General features: G+C 65.0%; 3 protein-coding genes across 4 annotated transcripts; 2 read left to right on the top strand and 1 right to left on the bottom strand.

Annotated features, from left to right (window-relative positions):
• The first annotated feature begins 1,425 nt into the window (after positions 1 to 1,425).
• PPP1R9B (protein phosphatase 1 regulatory subunit 9B) lies at positions 1,426 to 10,598 on the top strand. Its single transcript, XM_062017448.1, is given in 11 exon segments — positions 1,426 to 2,318; positions 2,320 to 2,698; positions 5,247 to 5,379; positions 5,468 to 5,588; positions 5,733 to 5,837; positions 6,204 to 6,339; positions 6,489 to 6,641; positions 6,755 to 6,808; positions 7,293 to 7,522; positions 8,145 to 8,241; positions 9,462 to 10,598. Coding segments are annotated over 11 exon segments (2,355 nt in total). The 3' UTR covers positions 9,516 to 10,598.
• Positions 10,599 to 11,008: 410 nt separating this feature from the next.
• Positions 11,009 to 16,773, top strand: SAMD14 (sterile alpha motif domain containing 14). Of its 2 annotated transcripts, none has more exons than XM_062017451.1 (10): positions 11,009 to 11,043; positions 12,039 to 12,090; positions 13,199 to 13,350; positions 13,589 to 13,688; positions 13,792 to 13,879; positions 14,224 to 14,298; positions 14,437 to 14,524; positions 14,949 to 15,062; positions 15,135 to 15,290; positions 16,107 to 16,773. In XM_062017451.1, exons 2-10 carry the CDS (start codon positions 12,051 to 12,053, stop codon positions 16,260 to 16,262), a joined length of 969 nt encoding a protein of 322 aa, XP_061873435.1. In that variant the 5' UTR covers positions 11,009 to 11,043; positions 12,039 to 12,050; the 3' UTR covers positions 16,263 to 16,773. The 2 variants fall into 2 exon arrangements, with proteins under 2 accessions (XP_061873435.1, XP_061873434.1); XM_062017450.1 differs by having other exon boundaries at positions 14,368 to 14,524.
• Positions 16,774 to 17,038: 265 nt separating this feature from the next.
• Positions 17,039 to 22,912, bottom strand: PDK2 (pyruvate dehydrogenase kinase 2). The gene is made up of 11 exons (XM_062017449.1): positions 22,770 to 22,912; positions 21,358 to 21,499; positions 20,364 to 20,435; positions 19,962 to 20,146; positions 19,372 to 19,461; positions 18,987 to 19,064; positions 18,812 to 18,888; positions 18,630 to 18,728; positions 18,414 to 18,536; positions 17,869 to 17,982; positions 17,039 to 17,786 (listed from the first exon to the last, which is right to left on the bottom strand). Exons 1-11 carry the CDS (start codon positions 22,885 to 22,887, stop codon positions 17,646 to 17,648), a joined length of 1,239 nt encoding a protein of 412 aa, XP_061873433.1. The 5' UTR covers positions 22,888 to 22,912; the 3' UTR covers positions 17,039 to 17,645.
• Between the last annotated feature and the right edge of the window lie 38 nt (positions 22,913 to 22,950).

The following is a 22,950-nucleotide window of genomic DNA, read 5'->3' as shown; positions in this document are numbered from 1 at the left end:
GGATGAGCAGTGTGAGCACAGAGCTTGAGGGGACAAGAAGACAGAGCTGGGGATGACAACGTGGGAATAGAGCTGGGGGGAATGACATGGGGACAGAGCTGGGTGGGAGATGGGGACAGAGCTGGGAATGACATAGGGCCAGAGCTGAGGGGGATGACATGGGGACTGAGCTAGGAGGGGCTATGTTGACAGAGCTGAAGGGAACAACATGGGGACAGAGCTGAGTGGGACACGGGGACAGAGCTGGGGAGGACATGAGGACAAAGCTGGGGCGGAATGACATGGGGACAGAACTAGGGGGACATGGGGACAGAGCTGTGGGGGAATGACATGAGGACAGAGCTGGAGGGGCACATAGGGATAGAGATGGGGAGAACAACATGGGGACAGAGCTGAGTGGGACACGGGGACAGAGCTGGGGAGGACATGAGGACAAAGCTGGGGGGGAATGACATGGGGACAGAGCTAGGTGGGACATGGGGACAGAACTAGGGGGACATGGGGACAGAGCTGTGGGGGGAATGACATGAAGACAGAGCTGGGTGGGCACATAGGGATAGAGATGGGGAGAACAACATGGGGACAGAGCTGGGGGAAGACATGGGGACAGTTTGGGGGGGAATGACATGGGGACAGAGCTGGGTGGGACATGGGGACAGAGCTGTGGGGGAATGACATGGGGACAGAGCTGGGGGGACATGAGGACAGAGCTGGAGGGGCACATAGGGATAAAGATGGGGAGAACAACATGGGGACAGAGCTGGGGGGGGAATGACATGGGGACAGAGCTGGGGGGACATGAGGACAGAGCTGGAGGGGCACATAGGGATAGAGATGGGGAGAACAACACGGGGACAGAGCTGGGGGAAGACATGGGGACAGTTTGGGGGGGAATGACATGGGGACAGAGCTGGGAGGGCGCATGGGGACTGAGCTGGGGGGCGGGGGGTAGCGACACCGGGCAAGCCGGGGGACACACGGCTCACGGATGCGGGGGGGGCGGAGCGTGCCAGAGGGAGGGGACCCCCGCGCGGGTGCGGGGAGGGGCCGCGGGCATCGCGGCGGCTGGCGGGGGTCTCGGGGTGGTCCCCGCGGCCGGGCCGGGCGGCGGCGGCGAGGAAGAGGAAGAGCGGGCGCTGCTAAGACCCAGCGGGCTCCGCGGGCGGCGGGGCGGGCGGATCGCGGGCGGCGGCGGCTCCATCACCGGCGGAGAGAAAGGGGAAGAGGAGGAGGAGGCGGAGGAAGGAGGCCGGGGCGGAGGGCCCTCGGGATGGACATGGCCTGACGGGCCCGCAGCCCCCGCGGGCCGGAGCAGCGGTGCCGGCGGCGCCCGGCATCTCCCCGCGCCGCATGCCGCGGTAGCGGGCGAGGGGCCGCGGCGAGCGGGGAGCGGCGGCGGGCGATGCGGCGGGGCGGCCCGGCGGCATGCTGAGGAGCGGGGCGGGCGGCGGGGGGGCCGCCGGCGGGGCGGCGGGCGGCGGCGGCCTGCGGAGCGCCTCCCCCCACCGAAACGCCTACGAGGCCACCATCCAGGCCCTGGCGCCCACAAAGGAGGCCGATGGCGAGGACGGCAAGAAAAGCCGGGGCAAGAAGTATGGCTCCAACGTCCACCGCATCAAGAACATGTTCCTGCAGATGGGGACGGCACCTGGCCCCGAGGGAGCCTGCGACCTGGCCAAGGCCAAGGAGAAGCCCGTCCGTCTCTCCTTGCCCCGAGCCGGCAGCCTCAATGAGAGCATGGACCAGGGCAGCCTCCTCAAGCTGGGCACCAGCGTCTCGGAGAGGGTCAGCCGCTTCGACTCCAAACCCGACAAGCCCTTCTCCAAGCTGCAGGAGACACGCAAGATCTTCGAGAGGAGCGCCCAGGAGAAGGCCACCACCACCAAGCTCTTGCTGCGGAAGGAACGGGCCGGTTTCCAGGACCGTAAGCTGGACGTGGTGGTGAGGTTCAACGGCAGCACCGAGTCCTTGGACAAGCTGGACACCGAAGCCGTGTCGCCCACCGTCAGCCAGCTCAGCGCTGTCTTCGAGAAGGCCGACCTCCGTAACAACCTCCACAAGGCGCAGGGGCGAGCGGGAGGGCCGCTCAGCGCCAAGGTGGTGAGCAAGCGGCCTCGAGTCTTCTTGCCGAGCCCCGAGGGCGGCCGGTCAGGTGATGGCCACGCTGCCCTGGCACGGGCCAGGCCGGCCGAGGAGGAGAAGCCAGCAGGAAAGGGCAGCCGGCCGGCGGAGAAGGAGGCGGCTGCCCCGCGGGTGCAGGAGGTCTGCAAGATCAAGCCGGTGGAGGTGGAGGAGAGCGGTGAGGCCGAGGAGGAGGAGGGGGGCAGCGGCTGTGGCAAACGAAGCGGTGCCTGCTCCCCGGCCGGCCAAGGGGACCGACAGCCCAGCGCCCACCGCCCCCCGGCTGGAAGGGGGCTCAGGGGTGGCTGCGGGAGAGGAGGACGTCAAGGGCGAGCGTGCAGAGGATGGCGATGCCTATGAGGAGGCCAAGAAGGAGGACTTCTCCGAGGCAGACCTGGTGGACATAAGTGCCTACAGCGGGCTCGGGGAGGACTCGGGGGGCAGCGGGCTGGAGGAAGAGGAGGAGGCCGAAGGGCTATATGAGCCTGAGTCGGGCTGCGTGGAGATCCCCGGGCTGTCTGACGAAGAGGAGCCCGTCCCCAACCGTAAGATCCAGTTCAGCACGGCCCCCATCCAGGTGAGACCGCCTGGGAATGCGAGGGCAGCTGGGGAGGAGGGGGCACCTCAGGGTGAGGGGCAGCCAGGGGTGGGCTGTGTGTCCTCCCAAAACTACCCTTTTGCAGTGGCTGGTGCCAGGGACAGGGATGTGGGGTGGGGGCCTGTGCCGCCCCGTGCCTCAGCCGTGGGGCATGGCATCCCACTTGGGCATGGCCTTGTGCTGGAGGTGGCCACTGGGGCCTGGCTGATGAAGGGCCCTGCCCTGGTATAGCCTGGACATCTGCCCCTCTGGTGAGGGGCCACCCTGGGGCCAGTGTGACTGGGAGGGGTGGCAGGGGGAGCCCCTGGGGTGGTCTGTGCATGGCATGCTGTGCCCACCCATCACCATGCCCAGAACGGGCTGAGACCCACTCCGGATGATTTATGGGCATGGCCAGGTCTGACTTGGGGGTGCTGGGTGCGGCGCCCTCTGCCCTTGGTCCCTGGGGATCCCTTGGTGCTGAGGATCCTCCCATACCGGGGTTCTCGGGCATGAGGCAGCAGTGGAAACAGTGGAGGGGATATTTTTCCCCCTGCCATGGGCCCAGCCCAATGCCCAGGACGGTTTCAGGAAGTGGAGGAAGGGGAAGTGCCTTGGCAGCATGGCTGGGTGGGGGCCAGCATTGCCCGTCCCCCGCGCCGTTCCCAGACAGGCACCCCCCCGAGTTTGGGGTCCCCATCTGGGATGCTTCCCAGGTGATGAGGAGAAGGAGCTGTGCAGCTATTTCAGGGTGTTCTCTCCAGCTCGAATCCCCCCGACTGGAGGAGCAGCGATTGCTTTGTGCTGGAGCTGGGTTATTTTTAGAGCCCCGGCCTATATTCTGGCTCTGAGTCAGAGCGGGTGGGTGGCCCCTCCTGGGGCTGGGGTACAGGACCACCGTGTCCCGGGCAGGGGACAGCGATGCCCGTGTGCTGAGTGGCTGCACGCTGCAGGGGGGGTGGTCCTGTGGGAACTGGGCAGCCGGGCCCTGGGAGGGATGTTCCCTGCCGCGCACAGGCAGCCGGGCTTTCTGGGGTCTCCTCCCCTCAGCATGGCCTTCAGCCTCTCACTTTGGCTCATGCCTCACCTCAGGGTGATAGTGGGGGTCTCATGTGTGCGTGTGGGTGGGAGACTCAAGTGTTCAAACATCCTGGGTGCATGGGTGATGCGGGGCCCCCCAAATCCACTGTAGGGGTTGGGGCCAGGAGCACTGGGGACCCTCACCCAGCCCCAACACGGGCACCCTGTGCCCAGGGACCTGAGCACACGCTGCCAGTCCCTTCCCCACGGCATATGCTGATGTCTGCTGCTTCTCCTGTGGAACCCGCTCCAGGCCTCCAGCCCACCCCAGCTCCCCCAGGACCCAGGGGACAGGGCTGGGGGGCACAGCTGGGTGTGTGCAGCTGCCCAGGGACCTTGTGCAGGTGGTGGATGGAGGCTCAGCCCCTGCCCTGCTCGTCCCTGGCACCGCGAGTTCTGTCCTGGTGGGTCCTGCCCGTCTGTGGGTGTCACCAGGCTTTGTGCAATGGCCGTTGACACTGATCCCTAATGCCCTTTGTGGCGAGGCTTTATTGCAGGGGGGTTATCCCTAATCCACTCACCCCGGCGGCAGCGCTGGGCTGCAGCCCCTCTGGAGACATCTGCCAGGCTCTGCCGCCAGGCCCATCTGGAAAGGGATGCTGGCAACCTCCCGGCACAGGGAGGGACATGGCACCCCTCTCCCTCCAGCTCCGAGCCCAGGACATCATCCTAGTGACATGTCCAACCTTGTCCCAGAGCACCTCAGTGCCTGGCAGGGGAGGCATGGAAATCTGGGGATGGGGGTGACCCATGGACCCCCAAGGCCTGCCAGGGTTGTTGGTGCTCCCTGTGACCAGACATCCCTCTGGGTCAGCACATGACAGCAGAAGTTGAAACTGGCAGATGGGAATACCAGGGAATAAACCAAGCCTGGACTTAATGGTGGGATTTACCTCTCCTGGGCATAATGAGGGGTTTGGGCTCTGGGCTGGCAGCCCAGGCCTGCATGGGGGTGCCCAGGCAGGGGTGAGGTGCAGGGAAAGGTAGAGGAGGTGAGGCTGCCCAAGAGAAGAGCCCTTCCCTGTTGTCCTGGATAGGTTTGGACCATGAGAAGATGGTGCCTGAGACCTGGGAGCCCCTGCCTGGGAAAGAAGTGAGAGGAGAAGGGGGAAAAAGGCCATTCTGCCTTCCCCAAACTGTGTGACTGAGAGCAGCCAGTGCTTGCACACCCTGTCTTTCCATCCATCCCCAACCATCTGGCTGTTCATACCTGGGCTCCAGGGCATGGTGCCATCTCTGCTCCTAGGGCCACCCCCAAACCCTCTGTGCTTCCTCAGACTTCCCTTCACCCCAAGACACGACTTGGGGAGGGATTCTCCAGTGTCTCGTAGGCTCAGTAACACCTGCAGTGCCGCTGCCTGGGACTCCCCTGGCCCAGGGATGCCCCTTGGCCCTGGGGGCTGTCAGTGGGTGGCAGTGGTGTTTCCCACCCATCCCGCTGCCTTGCTGAGCTCCCTTCACCCCACAGGTCTTCAGCACTTACTCCAATGAAGACTACGACCGCCGCAACGAAGATGTCGACCCCATGGCCGCCTCAGCCGAGTATGAGCTGGAGAAGCGTGTGGAGCGGCTCGACCTCTTCCCCGTGGAGCTGGAGAAAGGTGGGTCCTGGCTGCATCCTGCGCCCTGGGGCTCCATCAGCACCTCAGGGACGGGCTGGAGGTGGCTCGGTGGGTGCTGTCTCCACAGACTCGGAAGGGCTGGGCATCAGCATCATCGGCATGGGCGCGGGGGCCGACATGGGCCTCGAGAAGCTGGGCATCTTCGTCAAGACGGTGACGGAAGGTGGGGCAGCCCATCGGGACGGCAGGTAAGGGCTGCCCAGTCAAACCCCCCTGCTGCACCCCTCTGGCACACGCCGGTGTGGGAGTAGGCAGACAGGCTGGATGTCTCCCCGGGGTGGGGGGATGCTGGGGAGGTGAGTGACCTGCTGTGATGGTGCCCTTGACCCCAGGATCCAGGTGAACGATCTCATCGTGGAGGTGGATGGCACCAGCTTGGTAGGGGTGACGCAGAGCTTTGCTGCCTCCGTCCTCAGGAACACCAAGGGCCGCGTCCGGTAGGGCCTGGGGCTGGGGGTTTGGGGGGGCTGGGAGATCCCCACAGCCTGTGCTAGGCCCACTGCTCCATAGCCTGTCCCCAGAGCATCCTAGCTGCCAGGCTGGGCTGTCCTCCTGCCTAAAACCACCTCTGCCCCTTCAGTCCCTGTGCCCTCTGCCTCTCCTGTGCCACCCTAGTGCCCCTCCAAATGTCCACACATCAGCCCAAGATCCCTCACAGCCCACCCACCCCCTAATCACCCCCGGGCCCCACAGCCACCCCCAGAAACACTGCCTGTCCCAGCAGGGATGTCCCCTGGTTGGATGTCCCTGCCCCAAGCCCCCGCAGCTGCAGCCCCCTCTCACTGAGCCCCCCGGCCCCGCAGGTTCCTCATCGGGCGGGAGAAGCCAGGGGAGCAGAGCGAGGTGGCACAGCTGATCCAGCAGACGCTGGAGCAGGAGCGGTGGCAGCGGGAGATGATGGAGCAGCGGTACGGCCAGTACACCGAGGATGACGACGAGGTGAGTGGGACAGCACCCTCTCAGGAGGGGACAGATGGGTTCCCTCCACCCCATTCAGGGCTGGTGGCTTCACTTTCCCCAGGTGCGATGGGGTGGGGGTGCCAGGCTGGGGACTACCATGTGCCAGCACCGCTCTATGCTCTCTGCAGACAGGCGAGTATGCCACGGATGAGGAGGAGGAGATGAGCCCCATGTTCCCCAGCGGAGAGATGGCCATTGAGGTGTTTGAGCTGGCTGAGAACGAGGACACGCTCTCCCCCGTGGAGATGGACCCCGAAAAGCTTGTGCACAAGTTCAAGGAGGTGAGCAGGGGATGGGGCTGCCCAGGGAGCGTGCCCACACGTGGCAGTGTGTGCAGGCTCCGGAGGGACGCAGGGGTGTGCCCTCCCATCTGAACTCCCAGCCTCTCTTACAGCTCCAGATCAAGCATGCTGTCACTGAGGCCGAGATCCAGCAGCTGAAGAGGAAGGTGAGCAGGTCCTGGATCTCCATCTCCCCATCCCTCTGGATCTCCATCCTCCTGATCTCCATCTCCCCTATCCCCCTAGATCTCCATCTTCCCCATCTCCATGGATCTCCATCTCCTCCACCCTCCCTGATCTCCATCTCCTCTGATCCTCTGGATCCCTATCTCCCCTATTCCTCTAAATCTCCATCCCCCTATCTCTCTCTCTCTCCTCCCTTACCCCCTGGATCTCCATTTTCCCCATCTCTCCGTATCTCCATCTCCCTAGATCTCCATCTTTCTCATCTTCTGCTGGATCTCCACCTCCCCTGTCTCCCTGGATCTCCATCTCTCTCATCCACCCTGATCTCCATCTCCTTTGACCCTCTGGATCTCCATCTCACCCATCCCTTTGGATCCCCATCTCCCCCACACCCTCCTAGCAGCCCCCATCTCCCTTCAGCCCCTGCCCTGTGCCATGCCTGGTCCCTGACCCCCTGTCCCGCAGCTGCACTGCCTGGAGCAGGAGAAGGCACGCTGGCGGGCTGAGAAGGCCCAGCTGGAGCAGAGCGTGGAGGAGAACAAGGAGCGGATGGAGAAGCTGGAGGGGTACTGGATGGAGGCCCAGAACCTCTGCCAGGCTGTGGACGAGCACCTCAAGGAGACACAGGCCCAGTACCAGACCCTGGAGCGCAAGTACAGCAAGGCCAAGAGGCTCATCAAGGAGTACCAGCAAAAGTGAGGGCAGCAGTGGGCCCTGGGCACCCATCCTGCCCTGGGCACGGACCCATCCCGGGGGCACTGTCCCCTTCCTGGGCACCTGTTGTCCCTGGGCATAGAGTGTCCTTTGGGTATGAGCCATACCCTCGGCATGGACCATGCTCCTGGTGTGTGCCCACCCTTTGTCCTTGGGCATAGACCGACTCTTGGGCTTGAACCCTTCCCTGGGCACAGAGTATTCTCTGGGCAGAAACCCATGCCTGAAGCACACAGTCCTTCCTGGGCACCCTTCCTGAGGCAGGGAACTTCACTTTGACATGGACTCGCCCCTGGGGCACCAGTGTCTTACTGGGCATCCTCATCCTTGGGCATCCCCATCCCTGGGCATCCCCCATCCCTGGGCATCCCCATCCCTGGGCATCCCCCATCCCTGGTCATCTTCATCCCCGGGCATCTAAATCCTGGGGCATATCTGATCCCTGGGCAGGGACTGTCCCTTGGGATACCCAGACACCCCCACCCTGCCTGAGCATGGTCCCTCCCTGATGCTGCGTCCCAGGGCCCCCCAGACCTGAACCTCCTCGGGTCTCCCCCGTGCTGGGCAGGGAGTGACATGCCCCCCCCACACTGATCCCCGCAGGGAGATTGAGTTCCTGAAGAAGGAGACGGCGCAGCGGCGGGTGGTGGAGGAGTCAGAGCTGGCACACAAGGAGGAGATGGATAAGCTGCAGGAGAAGGTGGGCACCGGGCGCCGGGACATGGGCTGCCCCTGAGCCCCGCGGGCACGGCTGGCCCCGCTCCGCCCCGCCCCACCGTCGCCGCTGGATCCCAGGGACGGATCGCAGCAGATCTGCTCGGGCACCGGCTCGCACCAGCCGCTGGATCCCACAGCAGCTGCAGGATCCTGCGCCGGTGGCAGCAGCGCTGCGCGGGGCAGTGGCTCCCGCTCCGGACTGAGCCGTGGCCGCCGGATCCCGGGCTGGGTCGCGGCGGATCTGCTTTGGGCACCGGCTCCCTGCGGACTGTGCCGCCGCTGCCGTGCCCTGCGCCGGGTCGCGGTGGATCTGCTCGGGCACCCGAGCCTCCTCCAGCCACTGGATCCCGTGTGGTGGATCTGTCATGGTGGATCCTGCTTCAGGGTCTGACATCCCGTAATGGATCAAAAGAGATCTCCCTGGGCGCTGGATCGCAGGCTGCTCACACAGGGTCCTGTGGTGGCTCTCGGTGGATCTGCTCGAGGCAGTGGGGTTGCGCTTGATCCCTGCTCGATCAAGCAGGGAGCTCGATCCTGCGCTGGCCGTGCCAGATCCCACAGTGGCCATGCCAGATCCTCTGCTGGGACCCAGATCCTACGCTGGCCAGGCTGGATCCCACACTGGTCATGCCGTATCCTACACTGGCCGTGCTGGATCCTGCGGCAGATCCCAGTGGATCCCGCGCCTGGCAGCAGGGCCACAGCTGTGCTGGCTCACAGCAGAAGTGCCGTGGGATCACCCGATCCCCGGGGTGCCGCAGCACCCGGAGTGGGGGGCCAGCACCTGCCTGGCCAGGGGGGCGCCAGGGTGCAGGTGGGCAGTGGGGGAGGTCCCAGCAAAGCCCCTCCTAAACACCCCTTCACCACCCCCAAAAATGTCCCGCTGAAACCCCACAGAGACTCACCCCACACCCACCTGCAACCCACTCCGCCTGCCCCATCCTTGTGTGCACCAGCCCCCTGCCCCACCTGTGCTGTGTCTCTGCCCCCCAACCCTGTGCTTCCCCCCATCCCAGCACCTCCATGTCCTGCCCCCCATGTTTCCCCCACCCCAGTCCCGTCACCCCCCTGCCCTGTCCTCATCCTGTTGTCGTCCCTTCTGGCCTGTGTATGTACCCATGTTCTGACCCATGTCCCCTGTCCCCGTGCCCCCCCGCCCCCCCCCCCCCCCCGCTGAGACCTCTCCCCTTTGCTGTTTTTCAGATCTCTGAACTGGAGGCCAAGCTGCAGACTTTGAAAAATTCCAACCCGACTTAAACCACCCTCAAAACGCAGCGATTTCAGGGGCAGGGGCAGTCCTCCCCCTCCAGCCCTGTCCCACTCCCTCTCCCCAACCCCTTCCCCACTGGGGAGGAGGCAAGACCCTCACCAAGGCCTCCTGGTGCCCCCAAGCCCCCCCCAGGGGCACAGACGGTGCAGGGGGGTCAGGATGTGTATCGGGGGGGGTGGGAGGGCGGACACCCCGCGTTCATGTCTCTGTCCAGTGTGAGTCTCGTGGTGACGTTATGGACTGATTGGAGGGGGGCTCGACCCCCCCTCCCCCAGGCCTCCCCCCCTCCTCCAGCACACTCTCCCCTCGACGTGACCCCCACCCCCCCAGACACTGAGCCGGTCCTATGGTTGGACACTGCAGGGGAGAGGAAGAGGCAGAAATGCCCCCCGAAATGTGAGCCATACCGGGGAGCAAGGAGGGGTACGCTGGAAGACACCCCCCTCAATCCCCAACTCCTCCTCTTGGGACTCACCTGGAGCACTGTTGGGGGGGGCTGGTTGCCTTTAGGCCCTCCCTGTGGACTTGACCCCCTCCTACAGCAAGGTGCCCCCTCGAATTGGGTGCCCAGGACCTTCGCTGTAAAGAGTGGACCCCAAGTGCCCCCCACCCCCCTCCCCCACGCCCCCTCCAGTGCCACCACCGCCGGGCAGGAGAGACCCGCTCGGCCTTTGCCAACCCCTGCAGCGGGGGCATGGCTGGGAGGTGCCCCCAGTGCTCCCCAGCAGCTGCCACTGCCCTCCCTGAGCCTGGGGCTTTCGCCTTCCCTGGGCAGGGGGGGACATACACACATGGGGGTCCTCTCCAGGATGGGGGCGATGCCCCCACCTGCTCCCCGGCTGTAAATACTCCCCCCACTCCCCCCAAAATAAATCACAGTATTTCTCTGGGGCTGGGACACTCCCCACAACTGGCCAACCCCAGCCGGGTCGGGGGGGCCCAGACCCTCGGCCCAGGGGGAACCCCTTTATTTTTCGTTTCTGTTTTGCCCCCTCGCCCCCCCCCCCGGAGTCTCCGACAGTAACTGGATGTGGGGGCAACTGGGAGCCAGAGCTGATTATACCGGGAGGGGGGGGAATGGGGGAGGTGGGGGGGGGGGGATCCGACTGGATTGGAGCCCCTTGGGGGCGGGAGGGGGGGGGTTATTTAAGGGGGTGGGCGGGAGCGAGAGCCCCGGGGGGGTGCTGTGGGTTATTTAATCTCACACGTGTACCTGCGGGTGTATATACGATATATATATGTACCTATGTACGGCCTGCTCCTCCTTCCGGGGCACGGGGGCGGTGGGGAGGATGGGGGGCAATGGGAGGGTGAGGGCGGTACCGCATCGGTGCGGGGGCGGTGCACGGTGCGTGCGCGTGTCCCGGCCCCGCCGCGCGCTCCCGGGCCGGGCTGAGCCGAGCCGGGCGGGGCTGACCCCGGCCCCCCCCCCACCCCCGGCCGCTTCCGGGTTCCTGTGTCCCCCCCCGGTCCGGCCCGGCAGCGGCAGGCGCCCAGGATGCCCGAGGAGCGCGGGTGAGTCGGGGGGACACCAGGGCGTAACCCCCGGGCGGGTTCCCTCCCGCTACAGCAACCCCGGTACAGCCTCCCCACCCCAGTACAGCATCCCCCTGGTACAGCATCCCCGGTACAGCCTCCCCACCCCGGTACAGCATCCCCTGGTACAGCATCCCCGGTACAACCTCCCCAGCCCGGTACAGCATCCCCGATACAGCCTCCCCAGCCCGGTACAGCATCCCCGATACAGTCTCCCCACCCCGGTACAGCACCCCCGGTACAGCATCCCCACCCCGGTACAGCATCCTCAGCTACAGCATCCCCGGTATGGCCCACCCCCGCCCTGGTACAACATCCGTGCCTCGGTACAGCGTTCCCGGGTACAGCATTCGCGGCTCGGCCCGGTACAGCCCAACCCCGGCGCCCCGATATAGTCACGGTACGGCCCCACCCCCGCTACAGCATCCCTGCTACAGCCCCCCCTCCCCCGCAGTACAGCATCCCCGGTACGGCACCAGCACAGCCCCCAACACCTCCGGTAAGAGCTCTCCCCCGGTACCGCCCCCCCGACGGTGCTGTGCCGTCCCGGTACCGTCCCCGCTCCCGGCGCGGCCCCCTCCCGCCCCCCCAGCCCGCGGTGGCCCCGGTTCCCCGGGGGGAGGGAGGGGCTGAGGGGGGGCTGGGCTCGGGTCTGCCTCCCCTTACCCCACCAGCCTCCCGTGATGCTGCCGAGGCTTTAGGAGCCCCCACCTCGGAGAGACCCCCACCAGCTTCCCAGAACCGGGGCGGGGGGAGAGGAGAGTTAACCCTTTCCTGTCTGCCTGGAAAGAGCATCCCCACCACTCCCACATCCCCATGGAGGGGCTGCCCCCGAGTGCCTGGCTGTGGACACCAGGATGGGAGGTGGCCTTTTCCACCCCACTTGCAGAGTCTCGGTGCATCAGGGTCTGGGTTCCTTTCCCCACTCCTCCAGCATGAGGTCCCCCCTTCCTGACTGTCCCCTCTGTCCCCAGCTCTGTCCCACCATGTCAGTCTCCAAACTGCAGGATGTGGATGAGGTTTTTGGTGAGTTCCTCGGGGCCCATGGGGCACAGAGATACCCCTGGCTGCTGCCCCTGCCCCCCTCCCCCAGTGCTCTCCTGTCTGCCAGCAATGACTGTGGGGGCACAGCTGGACCTGGGGACAAGAAGTCCTTGCAGACACAGGGACTGGCACCTGCAGAGCGGCTTATGTGGGGCAGGGGATGGGGTGGCATGGGGATGTGCATGGGGATGTGCATGGGGCAGGGGGACAAAGGGACATGCACAGGGCACACAGACAGGTGGGTATGGGCACAGGGTGACATGGGGACATGGCCCAGAGCCACCACTTGGGCTGAGGATGAGATGAGGGAGACCACAGCAGAGCAAGGATGTTGGGGTGGGCCTGGTCAGATCCTGAGGGATGGAGACACTTTGTCCTAGGGGACATCCTGTCCTTGGGGACACCTTACTCTCCCCATGCTGGGGCATCTCTTTGAACACTTCTCTCTGTCCCTCTTGTCCCGTCCCACCCTACTGGGGTGTCCCGTCTATCCGTGTCCCCAACGCTCCCCTCTGTCCCCCTCTCCTGTCTGCACTGGGATCTCCTCTGTCCTTTGACTCTCCCCCCCTTGTCCCTGTGTCCCACTGTCTCTCTGTCCCCTCCACTGGCCTGGCCTGCCCCTGACCGGCTGCCTGCCCTCTTCCTTCCAACGCTCCCCTTCTCCCTGACCCTGCCTGGCCAACTGTCCCTCCATCCCATCTTCCCGTCCTTCCTCATCCATCTGTCCCTCCATCTCCCTTACCTACCCTTATCCGTCCGTCTCCCTGTCCCTCCCCCATCCCCTACTCTGTCTGTCCGTGTTTCCTTTTCCTTACCCGTCTGTCCATGCATGTGTCCACCCACTGTCCATCTGTCACCCACATCTTCCTTCCCTACTTCTCCATCCATCCTTCCAACGCATCTCCTTGTCCCTGCCTCTCCGTTTGACCATCCCTGTCGCCCCCTCCCTCCCTCCGCACCTTCCTCCTCTCTGCCCATCCCTCCATCCTCCCCTCCTGCTTGCCCCCTCCACCTGCCCCCTCTCCCATCCCCGCTGTCTGTCCGTCTCTCTCTCTCTCTCTCTCTGCCCCGGTCTCTCTTTCACCCCCAGATTTTACCGCTGTGGTTCCAGAGACGCCGCGCCTGGACACGAGCCTGCAGAAGGCCCGAGCCCGGCTCCTGGCCAAGGGCCGCCGCCACCGGCCCTCCCGCTCCCGCCTGCGAGACAGCGCCAGCTCTGAGGGTGACGAGGGCCCCGAGGCGGTGAGCGGGGCTGGGGGCTGCCGAGGGAGGGGATGGGGACGCGCCGGGGGGCTGCAGGGCTTTACCCCCACGCTGTGTGCCCCCTCTTAGAGCCGAGGGTCACGGTGCTTCCCGGCCCCTTCGCCCCTTTCCCGCTGCGCCGCGTTCTCCTTGGAGGTGGGGGTGGTGTGGTGGGCTCTGGGGGTCCCCTTGGCCCCGCCTCAGCCACTCCCAGCCCCTCACCATCACCTCATCCCAGGAGGGGCTGGTGGGCACCCCCTCGCCCAAGTCCTGCCACAGCTCCGACAGCTCGCCCGGCTTTGCCCGCCGTGACGCTCGGCTGCAGCGGCACAGTGAAGGTGAGACCCCCCCCCCCGCCAACCCCCCGCAGTGGACCCCAGCACCCCCAGGACCCGCACGGGGGGCAGCGGGGACACCTCCTTCCTCCTCCTCCTCCTGCAGATGACAGCCGGGACATGAGCCCCCCCGAGCCGGCCAGTCCCACCGTGGGCCTCGACAAGAAAACACGGAGGAAGTTCTTGGATCTGGGGTGAGATGCAGCCCTAGGAGCAGGGAGATGGAGGGGGGATATGGAGAGGGGACAGAGGAGGGCTGGAGGGGGGATATGGAGAGGGGACAGAGGAGGGCTGGAGGGGGATAGGGGGATGCAGGTAGCATGGCAGCAGGGCTGAAAGAGAGGGAGAAATGCGAAGGAAAGATGGAGGAATAGATGGAGAGATGCCTGGAGGGACAGAAAACTGTAAGGACAAACGGAGGGACCTCTGAAGGTGACAGAGGGGTCTCTGAGGATGGAAGTGGGGCTGGGGGCCACGGGAGAGCACAGCCATTGGGAAGCCGTCTCCACACCAACTCACCTCCCTCCCTCCCACCCAGGGTGACCCTGCGCCGGGCGTCCTCCAGCAAGAGCCGGAAGGAGAAGGGCAGCAACCGGCTGTCCATGGGCGGCAGGTGAGGGGCTGCGGGGCAGGGGGGCTGCACGGGGACAGCCCCCGCGCCCTAACGCTGCTCTGTCCCCAGGGAGGCAGCGGAGGGGCCCGGCCGCCCCTCGGGCTCACCCTTCCTGCCCTTCTCCTGGTTCTCGGACAGCGTGAGGGGCTCGGCCTCCCCAGGCTCTGCATCACCCGCTGGCTCCCCCCGGCACGAGGGGCTCAGCCCTGCCAAATCGGCCTCCCAGGTCAGTACCTGGGAATGGGGGGCTGTTGGTCCTGGTGGGCGAGCACACAGCCCTGTAGGGCCAGGGTGCTCTGGGGAAGGTCGGTGCTGTATGGGTGAGGTAACTAGAGGAAGAGGTCAAAGCCAGCTCTGGGGATGGGGATAAAGCCCCATTGGGTCAGGACAGGGATAGGGGGCAGAGGCAGAGCTCATTGCGTTGAACAGCTAGGAGGGGGCTCAGAGCCCCATGGGGTTGGACAAGTATGGGGAGAGGGATCAAAGCCCTATTCAAGATGGCTTCAGGTGGGATCAAAGCCCCATGAGGTCGAGTAGCCCTGTAGGAGTCAAAGCCCTGTGGGGAGGATGGCTATGGGGAGGGTGCAAGGGGCTGCCCGCTGCTCTGGGGTGTTGAGGTCAGCTCTGCCCTCGCTCTGCCCTCACCCCAGGACTCGACGCTGAGTGAGGAATCCCCACCGCCCAGTGCCAGCCCGCGCCTGCCCGGGCCCCCGGCCACCAAGTACTCCTACCCCTATCACACCCTCTCACAGTCCTCGGATGAGGTGAGTGCCGTGGTCAGGGACCCTCAAGGTACTGCAAGGACCCACTGTTAACACCCACCTCCGTGTGCCCAGTTCCTGGATGAGCCCCCCGGTGCGGCTGCGGGCTGGACGTGCCGGCAGGTGGGACAGTGGCTGGAGAGCCTCAACCTGGAGCAGTACGTGGAAGAGTTCTCGGCTCAAGGCATCGATGGGCCACGGCTCCTGCACCTTGATGGTGCCAAGCTCAAGGTACAGGGCTGGGGGGGGGGCTCCAGGCACCCCAACAGGCTCAGCTGTAGGGTGAGAGGTTCCAGGAACCCCAGCAGGCTGCTCAAGGGGACAGGAGGTCTGAGTAGGTTCCAGGTACCCCAGTGGGCTCATCACAGGACAACAGGCTCTTGGTACCCCAATGGAGTAAATGTAGGCAGGTTCTAGGTACTCTAACAGGCTGCTCCATGTGGCAGATGGAAGCAGGTTCTAGGTACCCCAATAGGCTCACCACAAGGTAGCTAAAACCTCTTATCCTATTTGGCTGCTTCACAGGGCAGGAGGTAGGGATGAGGTTCCAGGTATCCCAATGGATGAGTCAAGGAAGTGGATGGGAAGTTCTGTGATGCCCAGGAGTGGGTGCAGGTACCTCAGCAGGATGATTGTGAGGATGGGCAATGCAGGGGGGCTCTAGGTACCCCAGTGGGCTCATCACAGGACAACAGGCTTTAGGTACTCCAGTGGGCTGTTCCACGGGGCAGATGCAGGCAGGTTCTAGGTACCCCAGTGGGCTCATCACAGGGTACCTAAAACCTCTTGTGCTATTTGGCTGCTCCTCAAGGCAGGAGGTAGGGATGAGGTTCCAGGTATCCCAATGGATGAGTCAAGGAGGTGGATGAGAGGTTCTGTGCAGTGCAAGGGGCTGGTGCGTGGGGTTGGGTGCGGGCACCTCAGCAGCAGGTTCCTGAGGCTGGGCAGTGCAGGGGAGGGCTGCTCCATGGGGCAGGGGTGTCGGGTGCCCAAAGGCCACGGTGAGGGCCGTGGAGCCCTCCCTGAGCCGTGCTCCCGTGCGGGCAGGCGCTGGGCGTGGGCAGCGCGCAGGACCGCGCCGTGCTGAAGCGGAAGCTGAAGGAGCTGAGCGTGGCTGTGGAGAAGGAGCGCAAGGCCCAGGAGAAGGCGGAGAAGCAGCGGGAGAAGCAGAAGAAAAAGGACCAGGAGCAGCATCAGAGCTAAAGGGAGGGGCTGGGAGCGCCCCTGCACCCCCTCCCCACCCACAGCCCCCCCAGGATACCTGGGGGACACCCAGCTCCGGCACGGGACACGCCGCCGCGGCCAAGGGACGGCGGTGCCAGGCTGAGATGGGCACGGAGCGGCACGTGCCCCCATCCTCCAGCCGCCCCCTCCCTGCCTGCACCCCCGCACCCCACGGGCACAGTCCAGGGCCTCCATGGGCCCATTTTCCGGATGCAAATGGCACATTAGACCCCCCCCCCCCCCAAGCCCCTGTCCCATCACCCCCTTACCCTGAGGGGTCCAGGAGGTCACAGCCACCCCTCTCATCCCAGCCCCCCGGCGTGGCGCAGCCCCAGCTGAGGACAGTGCATGGCCTCACCTGCTCCAGACACGCACATCCCCCAGCTGGGGTGTGGGGAGTGAACGCTGAACCCCCTCCCTGCCTCCCCACCCCAAATACAGACCCTGGGGGCACCCCAGGAAATAAAAGGGTATTGAGGGCCAGTGCAAACCAGAGTGACCAGCATGAGCCCCACTGGGACAGGGCTGGGAGACAGGATGAGGTGGGGGAAGAGGTTGATGCCAGGCTGGGGATGATGTGAGCAGGAGGCACAGAGCACAGCTCTTGCCCAGGACCTATGTTACCAAGTGCCATCCTGTGACTGCCTGGGGTGGGGAAACTGAGGCACGGGGCCGAGAGAAGTGACCCAGTCAAGGTGGGGGGGGTGGTTAAAGCTGGGGCAGTTCCTGGGACCCCAAAACACCACACTAGGAGCTCAGTCCACATTCAATTTAGTGACAGCAGTGGGGGAGTCTGGGAGGGCAGGGGAGCGTCCAGAGCGGGTCAAAGCACGTGTGGGGAACCCACCCTGGGGGTGCAGAGTGGGGAGGGCACGTGCAGGTGAGAACAGCTCAGTAGTGCAATGCCAGGGACGGTGCAGGGAGCTGAAGGGACTCAGGCCCAGTCCTCCCACCCTGTCAGGGCTGGAGGAGCAGGCAAGACAAGTGCCACTGGTTATACTGGGAAAGGACCAGTCCCCTACCTCTGTTGGATCCCCATAGGGTGCACACCCTGGGGTGGGTGCCAAGGTTGGGGGTGGAGGGGGTAACAGAGGTTCTACCCCCTCCATTCTGCCCCAGCACCACCCCCTGCTACGTACCTAAGTGCCACCAAGGGGGAGGGGGGTGGGTGCTTGGACCCCCTCACTCCACTGGGACCCCACCACACACTTCCCAGTGAGCCCCAACAGCCCTGGCGGCGGCGAGAGGCAGAACTGGGACCCTGAAACACCACGTTGGCATCAAACATCCCCCCGGGGAGCCTGGGGGGCAGGCAGGGAGCCCGGGGGGCTACGGCAGGCAGGGGAGGAGCCCCTGGGGGCCTTAGGGCACGCGGTAGGTGGATGTGTTCTTGGGCTCGGTGCTGGGGACACACCAGTCCCCCGCCTCCTGGCTCGCCTGGTAGTGCCGCCACGCCGACTTGTTGTACACAGGCAGTCGCTCCACCGAGTCTGTGGACAGGGCCTGCAGGAGAGAAGGGGCTGGGGAGGGCCCTGCACCACCCTTCCCAGGGCTGGGGACCCCCCATCCTGGAGTAAAGACCCACCTTCAGGTAGATGACAGCGTCAGTGCCGAAGCCCTCCATGGAGAAGAGCTGCAGGTCCCCCTGGAAGTACTTGGCGTAGAGGCGGGAGATAGGCAACCCGTAGCCAAAGCCGGCCTGAGGGAAGGGGAAGGAGGTGGGGTGAAGTGGGGTGGGGGGTCCCCGGTGCTGGAGTCAGCACCCCTAGGGACTCTGACCCTCCCCATGCACCGCAAGTAGCTCCTGTGCACCCAGGAGTGTCCACGTGCCACCTCCGGGCACCCACAGCAGTCTCTACACACACACACTTCCCCAGGCACCTCAACGTGTCCTCACGCCACCCACAGGCATTTCCAAAATCTCCCCAAGCTACCCAAAAACACACCCATGCCAAGCCCAAACTTCCCTATACCACCCCCTGCCCCCTCAACACCCCCCATGCCCCCTCCAAAGCACCTGTGTGCCACTCCAGCCACCCTGAAACATCCCCTCACTACCCCCAGCCACTGATCTGTCCCACATCCTCACCACCGCCCTCTAGGGCTGTGCAAGACCCCCATGGCACCTACCAGAGGGGCACCGGCCAGGGGGGCCCCCCCTGTGCCCAGCTGTGGTGTGGGTGCCGTGGAGTACATGTAGCTGAAGAGACGGTCGATCTTACGCAGGGGGACGCCCATGCCCCGGTCACTCATCTGTGGGACACGGCGGGGAGAGGGTCACAACCCCACTCCGGGCCCAGGGACCTCACTCTCCCCCAGCTGGGGCTGGTGGTCTCCCTTACACACCTTGATGGAGAGGTCCTCCTGGCCCAGGGCCACCATCACCTTGACGGGTGGCAGCCGTGGGCTGCTCTCGTGGCTCTCCACGGTGGCTCGCATGGCGTTCTGCAGGCATGGAGATCGCTGCAGTTTAGGGGACCCCCTCTGCCCCCCAACTCTCATCCACCCCCACACCTGGATGGGGTTACCTTGAAGAGCTCGAAGAGCATGTGGTAGAGATGGGAGGGGACATAGACGATGCTGATGGGCTGCTGGGAGTTGCTGGCTGCAGGGAAGAGAGCAGCTGTCAGCATCCTCATCCTCCCCAGCCCCAAACGAGCCACCCAAGAATCCCTGCTGTAAGGACCCTCCCCTTGGCCTCACCATTCACCTCCTCGATCTCCAGGTCGGGTGAGGACATGTAGTACTTGTCACACAGCAGCTTGGCCATGTTGTAGGCATCTGAGAGGGGAAGGCAGAGGGGTCAGCACCCCCAGCACCACGGCAGGAAGAGCCTTTGGGGCCCCTCTCCTCAAATATTTTCCACCCTACAGATCCAGGAGGTTTTTGGGGTCCTCTGGAGTGACAGGGCACCATGGACACCTTGGGTGAGGCCCACCCCACACCCAAACCCGTGACATGAATGGTTTCCAGTACTCCCCAGGGCAGGGGGAAGATGGATGAGATGATTAGATGATTGAGGAGACCTCCAAGCCCACCTCCCCAACTTATTTCCCTGTAGGGGTGGGACACCCCCAGCCCCACTGACCTTGCACCACGTTGGCCACGTTGCAGTGGGGGTCGATGCTGCCAATGTGCTTGGGGTGCGCAGGGTTGGTGCTGCCGTCGAAAAGCAGCGCTGGGGGGGACAGGCAGCAGTGGAGACCCCACTCAGGGACACCCTCCCGGCCCCCCCACCTCGGGCTGTGCCCCAGGCTGGGGGTGAGGGACATGGGGGCCCATGGGGGCATATGGGGACAGGGACATGCAGCGGGGCAGAACAGGGGCATCTGAGGGAAGGGGGGTGCCTGGTGGAGGCAGGGCAAGGGTTCAGGAGTGGGATAGGTCTGGGGTCAGTTGAGGTGGTGAGGACGCTCGGGACAGATCCCCTGGGCTGGGGAGGACATTTGGGGCAGGGGGATGCTTGGCACAGATCCCCTGGGCTGGGGGGACATTTGGAGCAGAGGGGTGCTCGGGATAGATCCCTGGGATTTGGGGGATGGAGATGGGGGTACCCATGGGGCTCATGGGGTGGGGCCATGCCCTGCACAGGGGGGATCCCCAGAGATGCTGGGGCTGATGAGGATGCTGGAGACAGGGCTGCCGAGGGCGCGGGGGGCAGCGGGGGCCGGGGCTCACTGTGCTGGTTGATGAGCATGCGGATGGAGATGCGGCTCAGGTAGAAGCGGTCGAGGAAGTACTGGATGTTCTGGTTGGAGACGGGGTCGTCTCCATAGGCCTCCTTGTACTCGATCACCCCCTGCGCCATGGTGGGCACCACATCGTTGTGCCGGTTGCGGATGGTGACCAGGGCATCGGTGAACCTGGGAACAGGACGGAGCTGGGGGCACCCGGTCCGAGCAGCGTCCCGATCCAGGCCGGGTGTCTGCAGGAGCTGGTGGCACCGGGGAAAACCCGGAGCAGAGTCCAGTGGCAGCGGGATGCCCAAGGCACTGCCGGTGCAACCTCGGTGACACCAGCTGTCACCAGCCCGAGTCTGGGAGGAGGTACCACCCTGGGATCAGAGACCCACCAACTTACTGTCCCAGGGTGGCCTGGTCCTCAGGGTCCCTGTCGAGGAACTCCATGATATCCAGCAGGCTCTGGACGTACCTGGGGAAGGAAGTGGTTACCCCTCAAAAGAGGGGACACCCGAGGGACCTCACACCAGGGGGTACAGGGTGTCCTGGAGCACTGCCCACACACAGGGACCGGGGCTCTGCACCTCCTCAACCAGGACACTCCTCCCTTCCCCAAAAACTGCTGCCCCACAAAACCACCCTGTGCTTGGCAAGGAGCCCAAGGCTGTCCCAACACCCTGCTGGCACGATGGCCCTTGGGGACACGAGGGACACTGCAGGCTGGGGTCAGTGTACACATGGCACAGCCGGTCCCTGCCACTGGCCCACGCTGGCAGAGCCCAGGATGTTGCACAAACAACCAGTCACGTGCCGGCACTGGGAGAAGGTTCACGCTGCTGGAGCTGGCAACGGGACAAGGTGCTTAAAGGGACGCTCACACCTCCTTGTGCTGGGGACACAGCCACTCCAGCCATTGGGGCTGGCTCGGCCCTGTTAGGGGGCAGGAGGCTGGGGCAGGACATGGAGATACCACTGGTGACCCTGCAATGGCTGAGGACACCTCGCTGGCATAGGGGTGTCCCCATAAGGCCTGCAGCTCGTGTCACCTTGTGAGGGTCTGGCATGGGACCAGCTGGGGGCTGTCCTGCAGCCACCCCTCCCTGTGCCCCCCCTGGCTGCCAGCAGCTCCTGTGGGGAGGACAGTCGGTGTCAGCAGTGGGACATGCACCGGTGGTGGGACCCGCAGTGCCAGTGGGAACCCCTGGGACGATGGCAGGAGTGTGGTGGCAACTGAAGCTGTGCAGGTGACAGCGGTGGGACCCACGGAGGCACTCAGGCAGGTGATGGAGCTGGGACCTCCAGAGTGATAACAGTGGGGCCCATGGTGGCAGCAGCACCCAAATGGATGGTGGTGGAGGCAGCCCCCCACTGTGGCAGTGACCCCCCCATCTCACCAGCTCTGCACCAGCTGCACAGAGGGGGTGTGCAGGACACGGTCTGGCAGCAGGTTGATCTCTTTCATGATGTTGGAGAGGCGGACGGGCAGCTCCTGTCGCAGGAAAGCGAAGGAGGTCTTCTCACAGGCATTGCTGGAACCTGTGGGGAGGGGGACACGGGCTGAGTCCTGGCTCAGTTCCTCAGCCCCAGGGCTGCCTCCATGCCTGCTCCTCTGTGGTGGGGACTGGGGGCACTGGGAGGACTGGGGCAGGGGAGGCAGGAGCAGGTCCCTGCCCTGGGCTGGGGGAGGATGCTGAGAGGGTGGGATGGCCAGAGGGGCTCAGTCCACAGCCGACAGCAGGCTGGGTGCCCAGTGCAAACTGGGGCTGCAACTGCTCCCTCCCCTGAGAGGATAAGGACATGGGGACAACCCAAACCAGACCGTCATCCCTGTGGCACCAGGACACTGAGAGTCTCTGCCACAGGTACATGGCAAGTGTCCCCAGGATGGTGGTGGAGGGGGGTCCCGAACCAACAGTTGGTATTCAGCAAGGTGGGAGGGCACAAAAGCAGCCCTGAGGCCCTGGAGAGGCACGTCCCCGAGGACAGGGGACTCTGGGGACCCCAAGGCGCAGCTGCCAGCCCGGGCCCAGGGAGGTGGTGAGTAAATATAGCGCTGACATTAAAATCGCTGGCGGAGGGACAGCAGGAGGGGCCCAGGGCAGGTCACAGCGATGGGGGGTGGGCATCTCCACCTCCTTGGGGTATTCACCCGGGGTCCTTGCTTGGAGGGGACCCAAGTTGCCCACGCTGAGGGTACTGGGCGGTCAGGCAGGTATTTACCTACCCAGAGGTCCCCCACACAGGGTTATTTACCCGGAGGAAAGGGGACTATTCACCCGGCCGTTTCCTAGGGGAGTATTTACCCAATTATTCCCCCCTGTAGGTGGGGGGGGGTGCAGAGGGGAGACAAGCCCCCCTCCCGCAGGTGCACACCAGCAGACCACGCTCCCAGGCCCAGTTATTTATCCAGCAGCTGGTCTTCCCTCCGCGGGGGGGCGAGGTGTTTACCCGGCCCGGGGAGCACCTCGAGGGTAACACCCCCCTTAAACAGTAACCCAGGATCGGAGGGGGTACAGTTATCCGGACCGGATCCCCCGCGGAGCAGGTCTCGGCCGGGGACACCCACCCCCCTCCTCCCCGCCCGTCTGTTTATTTACCGGCGGAGGGGGTGGGGTCTATTTACCGGCGGGGGGGGGGGAGGCACGGAGCACCGCCCCCAGGCCGGGAATTCACCGCGGAGGGCTGTATCGACCCGCACTGGGGGTATCCCGGGGAGGGGGAGAGAGCGAGGGGCTTCCCGCCCGGCGCAGGGGGGTGCTGAGGGTAAGGGGGGGGCGCGGGGGAGGGGGTTGTGTTGTGTATTTACCGAAGTCCAGGAACTGCTTCATGGAAAGAGGCGACGGCGAGAACTTGCTGAAGTGCTCGATGTAGGTGGGCACGCCGGCCAGCGCCGCGCGCTTCCCGAGCCACCGCAGCAGCCGCATGGCGCCCCCCGGCCCGCGCCGCGCGCCCCCCGCGCGCCGCCCCGCGCCGCCCCGCCGCGCGCA

Source organism: Colius striatus, chromosome Z (genome assembly GCF_028858725.1).
Source record: "Colius striatus isolate bColStr4 chromosome Z, bColStr4.1.hap1, whole genome shotgun sequence".
NCBI classification, from domain to species: domain Eukaryota; kingdom Metazoa; phylum Chordata; class Aves; order Coliiformes; family Coliidae; genus Colius; species Colius striatus.
The sequence above is the reverse complement of the archived record's forward strand: the minus strand, read 5'-3'. Positions and strand labels throughout refer to the sequence as shown.

Coding starts and splice junctions, on each gene's coding strand:
- SAMD14 (XM_062017450.1), top strand. CDS start 12,051: ATGTCAGTCTCCAAACTGCAGGATGTGGATGAGGTTTTTG. Junction 13,689..13,791: donor GCTGCAGCGGCACAGTGAAG/GTGAGACCCCCC, acceptor CTCCTCCTGCAG/ATGACAGCCGGGACATGAGC. Junction 13,880..14,223: donor AGGAAGTTCTTGGATCTGGG/GTGAGATGCAGC, acceptor CCTCCCACCCAG/GGTGACCCTGCGCCGGGCGT.
- PDK2 (XM_062017449.1), bottom strand. CDS start 22,887: ATGCGGCTGCTGCGGTGGCTCGGGAAGCGCGCGGCGCTGGCCGGCGTG. Junction 20,436..21,357: donor GTGCAGCTGGTGCAGAGCTG/GTGAGATGGGGG, acceptor TTCCTTCCCCAG/GTACGTCCAGAGCCTGCTGG. Junction 18,537..18,629: donor AGGAGGACCTCTCCATCAAG/GTGTGTAAGGGA, acceptor CGTGTCCCACAG/ATGAGTGACCGGGGCATGGG.